This window comes from Lathyrus oleraceus, chromosome 1, assembly GCF_024323335.1.
Source record: "Lathyrus oleraceus cultivar Zhongwan6 chromosome 1, CAAS_Psat_ZW6_1.0, whole genome shotgun sequence".
Lineage (NCBI taxonomy): Eukaryota > Viridiplantae > Streptophyta > Magnoliopsida > Fabales > Fabaceae > Lathyrus > Lathyrus oleraceus.
In genome coordinates this window covers 132,116,222-132,130,427 of record NC_066579.1, presented here as the reverse complement: position 1 = coordinate 132,130,427, position 14,206 = coordinate 132,116,222, and the positions used below count along the sequence as shown (strand labels likewise).

General features: G+C 33.4%; 1 protein-coding gene across 1 annotated transcript; it reads right to left on the bottom strand.

Moving 5' to 3' along the window:
* Nucleotides 1-12,234: 12,234 nt before the first annotated feature.
* Nucleotides 12,235-13,985, bottom strand: LOC127122026 (expansin-A10). Its single transcript, XM_051052443.1, has 4 exons — nucleotides 13,836-13,985; nucleotides 13,578-13,731; nucleotides 13,177-13,465; nucleotides 12,235-12,730 (listed from the first exon to the last, which is right to left on the bottom strand). Exons 2-4 carry the CDS (start codon nucleotides 13,723-13,725, stop codon nucleotides 12,421-12,423), a joined length of 747 nt encoding a protein of 248 aa, XP_050908400.1. The 5' UTR covers nucleotides 13,726-13,731; nucleotides 13,836-13,985; the 3' UTR covers nucleotides 12,235-12,420.
* Between the last annotated feature and the right edge of the window lie 221 nt (nucleotides 13,986-14,206).

Genomic DNA, 14,206 nt, shown 5'->3' with positions numbered 1-14,206 from the left:
ATGCTTTTGGGTCAAAATTTAGCTCTATGTTAAGCAATCTTAATTGAACTTATGTAGATGTCACAACTATCTGAGGCCGGGCAATAGAAATTTTGGTGTTAATGCATGTTAGAGATATGGTATAATGAACCATACTCCTAAAACATACTACACACAAAAAGAAAAAGATTAAAGGATGAACCTATCTCATCCATACTTGTATTGGTCAATCTAACACAAAGTTATTGATGAACCAATTAGCTTTAGGATATTGAGATTTCATTGGTCAATGGAAAGGATGAGAGAAAACGAGATTGAAGATGAAGAGGGAGGGGAAATGAGAGAAGCACAAATTGGTCATGGGAGGAATTTTATCAAATTAAAATCATTCATTCATTTTGGGAGATCAAATGTGCATTTTATCAATTCCCTAAATCCAATGATTTTAACTCAACAAAAGTCAAATCAATCTTAACTAAGGCACAAACACATAGTCAAACTTCACAAGTCAATAAAAATGGCTCAACATAATTTATACACAATTAATCAATTAAAAATCAAATTAAAAATGCATTTAAATTAAATTTGTTTGGGTCAAAACCTAAAACCTCTTCAAAACACCAAATAAATGGCCAAGAGATTTATCCTAGGTCAAACAAGGTCAAATGACCTTAGACAAAAAATTTCATAATTTTTGAAAAGTCATATTTTTAAACAATTAAAAATATGCACAAAAACAATTAATTCATGAAAATATCAAAATTAATCCTAAAAATAATTTTAATTCACAAAATGAAAGAGGAAAATATTTAAAGATTTTTGGTGAAAGTCCCATATTTTTTAGATTAAAAATGAAACTAATATGAATTAATCAAAATAAATGGATTAAACATAAAAATAAAAAAACAAAAAAAAACAAGGGCCATCAGATCTCCCTCATTAATTGATGTGGCAGATTTGATGGCTAAGCGCACGTGTTCCACAAACACCTTAGTCAACTACGCCACACATTTGATAATCAAAAGCAAGGGGCGAGATTAAAACATTTCAACTGGATCATATGGCTGAGATGCGTGACAACACATCACCGGAGCTAGGGCTCTGTTCTTCTTCTCCGGTGGACCTCACCAGACTTGTCCACCATCAACCATCACCAAAATGAAAAACAAAGACATGGATTTAAAGAAAAAATGCTCAAGAGCTCGAATCTGGCCTCAGTTTTCTCCAATTCCAAGTATATAAAAAGATACAGGGATTTGAATTTTGAGGATCATGAACTGAGTTGCTTCAATTTGACCTCAAAGCAACTCAATCTTCTTGCCTACATTGATAGGACTTCAGACAACCAAAAATCACAAAGAATGGTGAAGAATTGAGGGAGAATAGAAGAGAAGAAAATTCTGAAAATTCACCTTCAATAGAGCTTCAGATTGGCACGATCTTGATTCCAATTGTGTTTGGCCTTGCTTAAGATGCTTGTTGGAAGTGATTAGTATCAAGAAAAGGTATGGACTCTTGGAGTTTCAATCTCAAAATAGATGGAGATTTGAAACTCGATTTTCAAAGAAAACCTTCAAGATTATCCTTCAATGGTGAGGGTTTAGGATTGCAGGTTGAAAGCTTGGGCATTAGGTCCTTAATATTGAGCAATGAGGGTCTTATTTATAGCCAAGGATATTCAATTCCACACACTTCCAAATTTGGCAAATTTTGAGAAATTCCCTTGCATGCTTGCATGGGCGTGTGATAGGCCCATCAAATGATGTAATCAGGTCCAAAAATGAGTGAGGATTATGCTGAAATCATGTTACAAAGCCATGCAATCGTGTATGAAAAGTGGAAGTGGAAATCAACCAAATGGTTCTTCATATTGCACCCATGCGCAAGCCCTTCATCCTTTGGCCAAATGAGATGATCTTGGACTTTTTGGAAGGGTAAGATCAAGGGACACAACTTTCATGTTGAACAATTTTTCACTTGAAGCTTGGATCATAATGAAATTTGAGGTGGAAGTTTGGGAAATCAAACATATTTGAAAATTTTCTAAGTCCCAAGTCAAATGTTCACTTCTTCCACCTTGAAATAACTTTTTCTATGGACTTCAAATGAGAAAAGTTCCTTAATCAAAGTTCTATCTCTTTTAAACCTCTTCAATTTGGTCACAAATTTGACCTCGTTTGGATTTGTCATGAAGAAGTTATGCATTTTAGAAGTTGAGGAAAATCACTTGCTCAATGGTATTGGCCCAAAATGACCTATAATGTTTCCTCTTGGCACATGCACTTGAAAGTTGAATTTGAACTTCCTCAGAACATAAAAGTTGAAGTAGATATCTTGAATTTGATCATGGATCTTCAATGGCTTTCGTCTCATAAAAATTGAGCAAGTTATGATCTTGGGAAGTTGACCTCCAAACTAGGGTTCAGACAAAATGACCTATAATCTTTCACCATAAAAAATGACTTTCCAAGAAAAACTAGATCTTGATTTCAACATGAAAGTTGTTTGGAATGTCATTTTTAGTAACGTTTCTCTTGGAATCATTTTCATATGACAAAAATTGTAGGAGATAAGGTCTAGGGAACCCCAGTTTTGACTAGTTGACTTTCCTTGGTCAACCACCATGAACCAACTTGCTAACTTGACATTCTCTTGAACTTTGGGACTCATGGAGGATCATATATGTGTAGTATGATGTAATATGAAGTATCCCTTGAAATATTTTATCAATTGTTAAATAAACTTGTTGAAGAAGTTACACAAGATACCCAGATGAATTAGGGTTTCCAAGGCAAACAAACTCCAAATTCTTGATGATTTCTTGATCAAAATGATATGTGAAGATCATGGGGATCCATATATGATGCTTAGAGCCAATATGAACCATTTCTTGATTGAACTCCTTTCACTGGGGGTCTCAAACCCTAGATATAAGCCTGATAGAGCATGGGTGAGCACACACACTACCTACAAAAGCAACAAACTATACATTGACATATTTTTGGTATTTTGGTTAGTAAATAATGAAAAACAAAGTATGATACAATCAAATTTGCTTGGTTATCTCTCCCAATTCAAACTCAATGAATGGAGGGGTAAGGAGGATACCAAGGTGTGATCTTAATGCCAATGCATACGATGAGATAGCATGAGGGATCTTAGGGTCAAAATTGGGGTCTTACACATAACTGACGTCCATTATTTATTCTTTAAAGCCTCTTTATAGTTTATTTCTTTATCACCTTCAAGTAAATAAAAATGAACTAATTCTCCATCTTTTGTGTCATCATCATTACCAACCACTTCATAGTCTTGAAGCCTTGCTGGAAGAATTATGGTTCTTTGAGGTATGGTGCTAGCCACACCCTTTCGATTCTCCTCTTAGAATTTGACAGTGACTGGAACATTAACGATTGGAATTTCTTCATGCTCACTAATTTCTTCATCAACTTCATATCCTATCAATGGCTTGTTAGTTGCATCACCTAAATTCCAATCCAAAGCTGAATTATTATCATTCACAATGTGTGGACTCATTATGATCTTCTCATTGATTGGATTGAATATCATGTATGCTCCAATTTTATGATATCCTACCAGAATCATAGTCACTTTTATCATCAAGCTTCCTTCTTCTTGTATCAGAAACATGCTTATAGCAGATAGAGCCAAACACCTTCAAATGACTCACTGATGGTCGTTTTCCACTTCACACTTCTTCAGGAACATTATTCTTCAACTTCTTGGTAGGCCACCTGTTAAGAATAGAAACAATAGTGGTGACAACTTCACCCCATAATGACTTTGGAAAATTCTTCTACTTCAACATGCATATCGCCATATCCAATATGATCATGTTTCTTCTTTATGATATTCTATTATGTTGAGGCGTGTAAGGAGAAGTTACCTCATGATCAATACCATGTTTTGCACAAAACTCTTCAAACATTTTGGACATGTATTCTCCACCTCCTTCTATTCACAAAACTCGGCCTTCTTTTCACTATGGTTTTCAACAAGCATCTTGAATCTCTTAAAGATCTCAAATACTTCACCCTTTTGCTTTATCATATAGATCCAATGCTTTCGACTACACTCATCAACAAATGAGACAAAATACATGTTTTCATCAATGGTATGATCCTCGGATGGGTCACATACATCTGAATATACTATTTTTAGTATGTAAGAGGGCCTCATTGGCATAATCGAAACAAAAGAATTTCTGGATTACTTCCCTACTAAGCAACCTTCACAGAGTTTGTCGTGCATCTCAAGACTTGGTATACCAATTGCCATATCTTGAACAATCTAAAATTTAGATGGCCAAACCTTAAATGCCACAACCAACTGTTCTTGTGGTTGGCAACTGTTTTTAGGCATTGTACCTCAGTCGAGTTGATCATGGTCTTAAAGGTCCTATTCTTCGACATAGGAGATTTTAAGACCATATTATTTTGAATGTCGAATAGTTCCAAGGCTCCATCTTTCATAACCACTGAGAAATCTTTTTCGACCATTTTTCCAACACTTAGCAGATTGCATTTCATTCCAGGTACATATAGTACATCTTCGATCATAGATTTTGCTTCATTTCTCCTTTGAATAACTATGTCGCTAGTACCTTCTGCTTGCATCAAGCTATTATCAACAAGTTTGACCTTACTCTTCTTCGACTCGTCAACATATTCTAACCACACTTTTCAACCAGTCATGTGATTCGAACAACCTGTGTCGAGAAACCAAATCTTGGGGTTGACATGCTCTTTGAAAATTGCATCCATAACCATCGTGTCTTCAGAATCATCTGAATCTTGGGGTGCAAGGTTTTCTCTTTCATTCTTATCTTTCTTGTACCAATAATTCTTGGCCCTATCATCGACCTTATGCTTTTGAGGGTTCGACCAAGACTTCTTGCTCTGGGTTTTGTCTCATTTTCTCTTGAACTTGTTGGAACTACCATGTTTCTTCCATGTCTGAGCCTATTGAGCTTGTATTGAATATTGAACGCCTTTCCTTTCAATAATCCTCATCTCATGTGCCTCTCGCGAACCAACCAAATCTTCTAATTTCAATGTTTCAAGATTGTTGGATTCTTGAATATCAATGATAATGTGCTCAAAGTGAGAGGTCAATGTACATATTACCTTCTCAACTATAACCTTATTAGTTAAGATTTCACCACAACCTTTCATGAGATGAACAAACTTCTGCACCTTCGAGACATAGCCTACAATATTTTCTTCTTCTCCTATCTTCACTAATTCATACTGCCTTCGCAATATCTCCTTCGTCGGTTCAGCATGAGAAAACCGATCAAAGTCTGTCGTGTCTACCATCGATTGAATATAAAACATAACCTTGCAGTCTTTCTTCTTGGCCTCCTTGTTCCCGACTTTATGAGCATCAATTGCATTCTCAGCAAGCTCATGGATGCCATTAGTAACCAATTCTAGGGTTTCATGAAATCCAAATAAAGATTGCATATGTTTCTCCATCAGATCCAATTTTTGCCATCAAGAATTGGAAGAGAATTTGAAATGCCATTGTTACCGTTCATCTTTGCAGCAAACGTGATTAACAACCCACGATCCTGAAAAACATGATCACTACTGTGTGATTCTTAAAAACACGATCAAGAAACTAATTGGAGCTCGAGATATCAATTTGTTAGTGCGTGAGGCACTTTTGGTGAGTAGAGAAAGAGAATGAAGAATAAGGATTGTTATTATTGAATGTTATAAAATTGAATTACAATATGCATGTATTTATATATAAATTTACTTGTACTCTAAGTAAAAAACTAACTGACTAACTTGGTAATTAAGTAACTAACAAACCCTAACCCTAACTAACTTGGGCTAGGGCTACAACTTGGATTATATCACAAGAATCTTGGTAAATGTTGATCAAGTCCAACTTGTACATAAGAGCATTGAGGCGCTTCGGCGACAATGATTTTCTAAGGAAATCGGCTATCTAGTTATGTGAAGAAAGAGGGATGAGCTTAATAGTCCCTTCTTGAAATTTCTCTCTGAAAATATGGCAATCTATCTCAAGATGTTTAGTTCTTTCGTGAAATACCGAATTAACAACTATGTAAAATGCACTTTGACTGTCATAAAATAAAACATGTGGTTTGAAGCATTCAACTTTCAAATCATGCAATAAGTATAGAATCCATTAGTTTTCATAAGTTGCAGTAACTAAGACTCTATACTTGGCTTCAGAAGTTGGACACAATGTTTTACTTTTTGGTTCTCCATGAGATGAGTGAAGATCCTATGTAGAAACATGATTCTAATATAGTTCTTTTGGTGTCAATATACTTTGTCCAATCATCATCATAGAAACCTTTTAAATGCACAACTAAATTTATAGGAAAAAATACTACTCTACAAAGACAAAGCTTCAAGTATCGTAAAACTCTGCATGTTGCATTGTAGTGAACAATGGAAGAGTTTGATGAAAATGACTGAATTTTTTAGTGATAATGTGATATTTAGTATAGTGGTATTAAGGTATATAAGCCTACAAACAGGTATTCTATAGGTTGGTATGTCTGCAAGTGGAGGGCTATTATTGTGGCAAAGCTTGATTGATGAGTTACTTGGAGTAGTGGCAAATTTTGAACCGAGGAAACTTGAGTATGCCAAGAGATAAGTGCAATATTTCCTTTGGCATAGATATATCCCTTGTTTAGAAGGTTCTACCTCCAAGCCTAATAAGTATTTGAGGATACCAAGATCTTTGATTTTGAATGCTTGATGTGGAACATCATTCATGTGTTGCAATTCAGTCAAGGAATTATATGCTAAAATCACATTATCAACATAGACAGGAAGATTTGTAAAGGAGGAATCTTTGCTTTTTACAAACAATGAGTGATCTGAAGTCGCTTGTTTATAACCATGGTGAATGATAAGTGTGTATACTTTCATGTTTAAATTCCATAGAGAAATTTAATAAATTTGCAAAGATGATCTGGTTTTTAAGGTTGGACACCGGGTGAAACAATCACATAAACATACTCATGTAACTCACCACGAAAGAATGCATTGTTTACATCAAGTTGATGTAGATTCCAAATGTGAATGGATTCTATAGCTAAAACAATTTCAAATATGGTGAGTTTAATAACTAGTAATTAAATATTTAAGTGGTAAAGTCCTTCATCTGGTTATATCCTTTGAGAACTAACCTTGCCTTGGATCTCTCTATGATTCTATGTGACTTATGCTTGATTTTATAGACCTATATGCATCATGCTGGTTTAACATTGGATGGAAGATCTACCAGTTCCCAAGTACCAGTTTTTTCAAGAGCATCAAGCTCAACTTTAATAGCTTGATTCAAACATTCAAGCTTGACTACCACATTACATGACTTGGGTTTAGTATGAGTGGTTATTGAAAGACTAAAACGATATTGATAAAGAGATAAATTAAAATAAGATATAAAATTGGAATTAGGGTAAGTAGTATATGAAGAAGATTGATTTGGGGTGTCATTAAAAGAAGCACATACATAATCTTGAGATGTGATGCTTGATGCCTCACTCTTGATGATACACGAGGGATATGAGGTGGAGTAAAAGTTTTATCATCATGATTAACATGATCTAATGGTAGATCATAAATAGTTAAATTAGGAGCATAGTCACTTTGGGAGTTGATTGGTGAATTAGGTACAAGAATGTTAGGTAAGACTAGTGAGGTTGTGTCTGACTTCTTATACAAGTCATTGAAGTATTCCCAGTTATGTGTATCAGGGAAATTTTCAATTTGGTAAGACAATATGTTCTCATGATATGTGACAGTTCAGGATATGAATATCTCTTAAGAATGGAGATATTGAAGGATAAAGCATTTGTAACCAATTGCATATCCTATAAATAATGACTTTCTTGCTCTACAAGCAAGTTTAATTCTATGATTTTGTAAGGTTGAGGCATAGGAAAATGAACCAAATACCTTTATCAAATTTATATTAGGTAAAGAATCATGAAGAGTTTGGTATAATGATCTATGATTAAGTAATGAAGTGTTGACCCTATTGACGATGATGGTGACATAAGATACTACATATGACAAAAATGTTTTGGGGACTTTGGAATGATAAATTAAGGTTATACCTACATTGAGAATGTGTTGATATTTAATCTTCATCATCCCATTTTTCTAAGGTAATTCAACATATTATTCTGATGAATAATTCCGTTGGAAGCATAAAACTTGGATATGTGGAATTCAGGACCATTTTCTGATCTAACAAAACTGGGAACATATTTGAAACTAGTTTTCTATTAAGGTGATAAACTATTGGAAATGAATTGACACTTATGCTTTGGAATTAAGCATAATTATCCATAAAAATCTACTAAAGTCATCAAGAAGTATAAGAAAGTATTTATGATCATATGTATGGAAATATACTAAGTTGTCAAATTATCCCTTCAACTAGATTACTAGACCATAAATTATCCCTCGTATAGGAGGTAGAGAAGAACACTCCAAAGGCGATGATGACGAGGCACATGCTGAGGTGTCTTATCATGTTAATACAAATTCACATGATGAGGGGTCTGATCATGTTGATATAGAGGCACATGTTAAGGTGTCCGACCATACAATGCTCCTCGAGGACGATACATTTGAGGTTCCTAAAAGGCCTTATGACCTGCCAATGTTGACAGGGTACCGTGCTCATGTCGCCTTTCGATTATGACAAGGAGAGGGATATATATTTTAATTTAATTTAATTTTATCTATTAATGACTAATTTAAAATAACCGATATTTTATGAATTAATTATGATAGAACCACATTTCATTGAAGGTACTCATGAGATGAAGCTAGCGAAGTTTTTGGTTGTGCAGATGCCATAGGATCTTGTGAGTTTAGTGGATGATGTTTGTCTGCTATCTCTCGTGCACTGTTATCTCCCCATGCTTAACTCCTCTTTATTTTTTACTTTTATGAAGAGATGAAATAATGATACATATTTATTCCATCTTTCATTTATGGAGGTGACGATCACCAGGATGATGTTTCTAGCCTACTTTATCTCCCTTACACAAGTAAATTTTTCACCATTCCACATACGTGTGATGTGAAAGCTACTATGAGTGCATAAACATACTTAGGCATTACACGAAGAAACATTTCAGAGAGGTTTAAGGTTAACAAGGGTGCTCGTTTTCTTCTCTCTTGGCTTCGAGACAATTATGCATCATTGGTGAAACATTTTAAGTACTTGGAGGCCACAAAGTATACATGTTACATCTGTTTGGATTCACTATTTTGAAAGATAAGTCACATGTATACATTGATATGAGGTACATATCCCCAATCATTGACCTAGGATTTCATAGATGGGCATGGAGATGTATTGTTGTGACGATTATTTATCATGCCCTTGGCAAAGATACTACATTTGAGACTAGACATATTGGTGGTTATATGAGTCTATTTTAGGTATACTTTTTTAAAAAATATTAATGTAAAGTTGTGTGGTTTTGAATTATATGTTATAGTGTAGTGTTGGACCTACGAGCACTTTGTCTCCCTTTGTGACAAGCATGATATGGTTTTTATCACTTCTGACTCCCCCCGAGCGACAAGATGAGTCTTTAAGCATTCTCACCCAAGCAGTCCTCAAGAGTATAAAACCATTGAGGATGTCAACTGGACATCATTTGGTGCATCGAGATTTTGACGAGATTGCACTATTTTCCAGCTATCTTCATTGGGAGAGTACAATGATTGCTTACCTTTATGAGCGATGTCTACGCCAGTTTGACTACATGCATGATATACCACAATATGTTCTTATTGCACCATTTAGTGTTCATAGATGATTATGTTCTAACATGGTGTGTAGTGCCACAAAGATTATAGAAAATGCAATGGTTATGATATTTCCAAGGAACTGTCTTGATAGATACTTAGAGTAGTACTATAGAGCATCACTTACTGTTATTATCCCTCATGGATCAGTTGACTCTTCAGATGCCATTCTGCCACTATCTCTACCACCTAATATGACTGATTGACGGAGGATGTTGACGATAGATCTTCTTTCTAATAGCCTTGTGGGTTTGATAAATTCAGATGGTGAGACTTATACTTTAGCAATGTGGATTGCATACATTGCATATGGTGGGTCGTTATAGATGTATTATTACTACTTATTAGATCATGACTTTTTGTTGTTGTATAACTTTTTGTTGTTTTATGAGTTGTTGTTTCAAGACTTGTTGTCGTTGTATTTTATTTGTTCAGAACCTATCGTTGCATAATCTCAACATAAACTTAACAACATCTTGACATAACATATCAAAAGATAAACTTAAAATAAACTTAACAACATCTAAACATAATATAACATAACATAAACTTAAAAACATCTAGATATAACATAACATATATCTAAAATAACATATCATAATCCCGAGCTATGTTGGGATGTTTTAGCATTTTTAGAGTATCATATGTCGATCTTTCAAGTGCACATCTACCTCGATTGGACCCTTAGTTTCATGACGGTGAAATGTACTTCCCATAACTCTTACATTATCCTTCATGTTAAACTCAAACTTACTAAACCTTATGTTCCCTTCAAGATCAAACATGGTTGAATGGTAAACAACATTGACCACCCTTAGCTTTCCATTGTAGTGTAAGAGATTCTCGAGTTTGGATTTCATATCCATTAAAGTGGTATTCTTAATAATCCTAAATTCAAATGGAGAAATCACACCATTAAAGTAAACAAATGCAATATAAAAGTATTGATCCATTCTTTTAATGTTTTTCTATCATTACAAGAAACATATTTATATAAGTTTTAATTCATTGTTGACCATACAAAAACGTCAGTGCAATCTCAACGATATAAAATTTAACCTACCAAAATTTTAAAGGTGACAAAAATTTGATACATCGAATTTAATATAAAATCGCTATTCGTGTTAATATCCACAACATTTTTTTACAAAGTATAAACATGTACCAACAATTACATTTATCTTAAATGTTTCGATTAATACAAACAATTTTACCGGATATTTTCTTAAACTACCGATTTTTTATTGATTCTTTGCGAGTGATTTTTTTTATTTAAAAAACATGAATGATAAATTATAAGATCACAATAAACATTTTTAAAATATGCAGGGGGTGCCCAGTATAACTACGGGGTGCAGGTAAAATGCTTCTCAGTAAACCACAGAAAATTGGCTTCAACAATCACATGTCTTAGTAAAAAAAATGGACAGCTCAATTTCAACTTCTCTTAATACAGAGAATTTTCAAATTATTAGAGAAATTTAAAATCTAAAACACTAAAAAAAGTTTTTATTTTAAAGTTATTTTACAATGGGTTATTATTATTGACAATAGTTAGTAAATTAGCTTTAATGAATTTATAATTCATAAAAATAATTTTAATATATTATTGATGTTAGGCCCTTATCAAGTGACTAATCTATGTTGGTTTTCAAATAATTATCAAAATACAAAAAATAATTTTTTTTTAAGTTATATATTTCACCAACATTTCCAGTTGATACAGAAATTAATTCAACATTTTTTTAAATTTTAATGAAAATGATTTGGTATACTAACACTAGTTACATCCTATAATTTGAGTAATTTTCATTTGAGGCAAGAGAAAGAACAATAACTTGAGTATATTCTTGTATGACAACATTTATATCAAACAAAGGAATTCATTTATCCTTTAAGTCAGCAGCCAGCCATTTTCAGCAATCAATTTGTGCAGTGAGATTTTAGGATGTAAAGCAATGCATTTAATTTTTATTACACAAATGAAGCATAGACATTTCTCATTCAATAATAGTTGCAACTTGCAAGTACAAGAAGAATATACTTAAACAACATTGTAAAGGTGCTCTTTCAAATAGAAGTACCTCATTGTAAAGGTGCTCTTTCAAATAGAAGTACCTTCTCCTTTTTCACCCTTAGTTAAAAACTAGGTACCTTTACAAACTTGACATATATTAAGAAAGCAATTCATTTATACATTTTGTCAATAAGCTTAATGTTTGATACTGACACATGTCAAATATTTAGATTTGTTACAGACGTCATATATTTAAATATGCTACAGACACGTGATATCAAATACTAAAAACATTTTTAATATAAAGTATCATTGATATTAGACACTGCCACATATTATATACTTATATATGCGATTCAACTTGTATCATATACTTAATAATAGATACACTTAATATAATAGCGTTCATATGCTTAAATATGATATTGGCTATATATACTTAGATATTTTACAGACACGTGATATTAAATATTAGACACATTTTTAATATAAAGTGTCGGTGTTATATAAATTGACATATCTAAACTATTCAACTATGACTTATTTTTTTCTCTTGAAAATGCATTTAAGGGTTGGTTAGTAGAGGAACTGTCTTCCAGTGTAGGTTTGTCCAAAGGACCAACTAGGTGGGGCAACATTAAATGACACAATACGATGACCATTACCAGTAGTGACTAAAAATGAAAGACTTTGTCCATTCATGAAAGAGTTGCTCTGCCAATTTTGTCCCCAATTTCTTGACATGGCTTGCCATCTTGTCCTTGAACCTTTGATGGATAGAGAATGCACATCACCAGCACCACCAACATTAGTCACAAGAACTAGGTTGAAGTAAGAATGACCATTAATTGTGAACCTTATTCCTCCTCTTTTTCTACAGCTTACCCTTCAATCAAAAACCATTCATGAAGAAAAATATATATATTAACTTCAAGACCAAACATATAGTAAAAGATTAATATGATATTTTCACAATTCATTTAGTAAGATCTTATTTTTAGAATTTTAACCTCGCACACATAAACACTGAACACAACACTGACAATGATATTTCGACATCAATAATCATCTAAAAAAAAATAATGATTAAATATAATTACATGTGTTAATGTCGTGTCAGTGTTTAACACGTATTGTGTCAGAACTTTCAATCAGAAATGTCGATGCTAGAAAGTCAATGACTTTCAGATCACAAGGAAGTAACTTCATTGATGTGTCAAAAGAGACTAATATTTGTGTCAAACACATTTTCAATGTCGATGGTAGAAAGCCAATAACTTTTAGATCGCAAGGAGAAACTTCATTGATAAAGTAAAATTTTGAGACCATTACCTTCTATAAACAACAGGAACAATACCAGCTCTATATTGAGCAATGCGTTGAAAAACAGGTTGAGAGAGATCAAAATGGTGATTGGGAGGGTCACACCAACCACCAGGTGGACAGAAATTAGTGGCAGTAACAACAATGGATCCATGGAGACACCATTTTGGGTCATTAGCACATTTAATTTGATAGCATGCACCACAACTCAAACCATTGTTGAATAATGCAGTGCTAAGTGCTGCTGTATTAGTCCCATAACCTTGACTATACAAGTTTCCATATCCACATGCCCCACCTGAAATTTGAGATTTTTGTTACATATCTATTAAATTATAGAACCTAAAATCCATAACTTTATTAAACAATGAACAGATTTTTGATTGAACCTTAAACTGGTTTTTACATACCCATTGTGCCAGAAGCATCACTGCCACCATAGAAGGTTGCGTGTGCATTAGTCCAACCGCGATTATTGCCATAACGATAACGATAACCATAAACATAAGAGATCATGCAGAGAATAATTCCAAGAACTAGAAATCCTTGATGAGACATTTTTTCCTGCATAAATGCATGAGGAGAGTATATTTCAGACAAAAACTCAGCAATGTATAGTAAATTATGCAGTAATTACCATAAAGAAAGAAAGGAAGAGAATGAATTACAAGAAGGAGAAGATTGAAATGAGTTTTTGCAGTTTTGGGGAGTAATGGAGTTGGAATAAATAGAGAGGTCAGTCAACATCAGAGCTGACAGAATTGGGACCATGCTAAGGCAGGAAAATGTGAGGCAGTAAGAGAGGCCTTGGGAATATGATTTATGGAAAATGTGATTTTCAATATGAATCAAAGAATCTACTATTTTACCCTATGAAAGTGTACAAATTAATTTGAGTCAAATCAAATGGAATCATTGTGAGGTTTGAGGAAGAGAAATACTTTCTCTCAGTTATTTTTTAAGTGTTATTTTTTTTTATTTTTTACATATAATAAAAAATAAGTTAATTATTATGATTACTTTTTACACAATAATTCTT

Coding starts and splice junctions, on each gene's coding strand:
- LOC127122026 (XM_051052443.1), bottom strand. CDS start 13,725: ATGTCTCATCAAGGATTTCTAGTTCTTGGAATTATTCTCTGCATGATC. Junction 13,466..13,577: donor TGATGCTTCTGGCACAATGG/GTATGTAAAAAC, acceptor CTCAAATTTCAG/GTGGGGCATGTGGATATGGA. Junction 12,731..13,176: donor GTTCCTGTTGTTTATAGAAG/GTAATGGTCTCA, acceptor TTTTGATTGAAG/GGTAAGCTGTAGAAAAAGAG.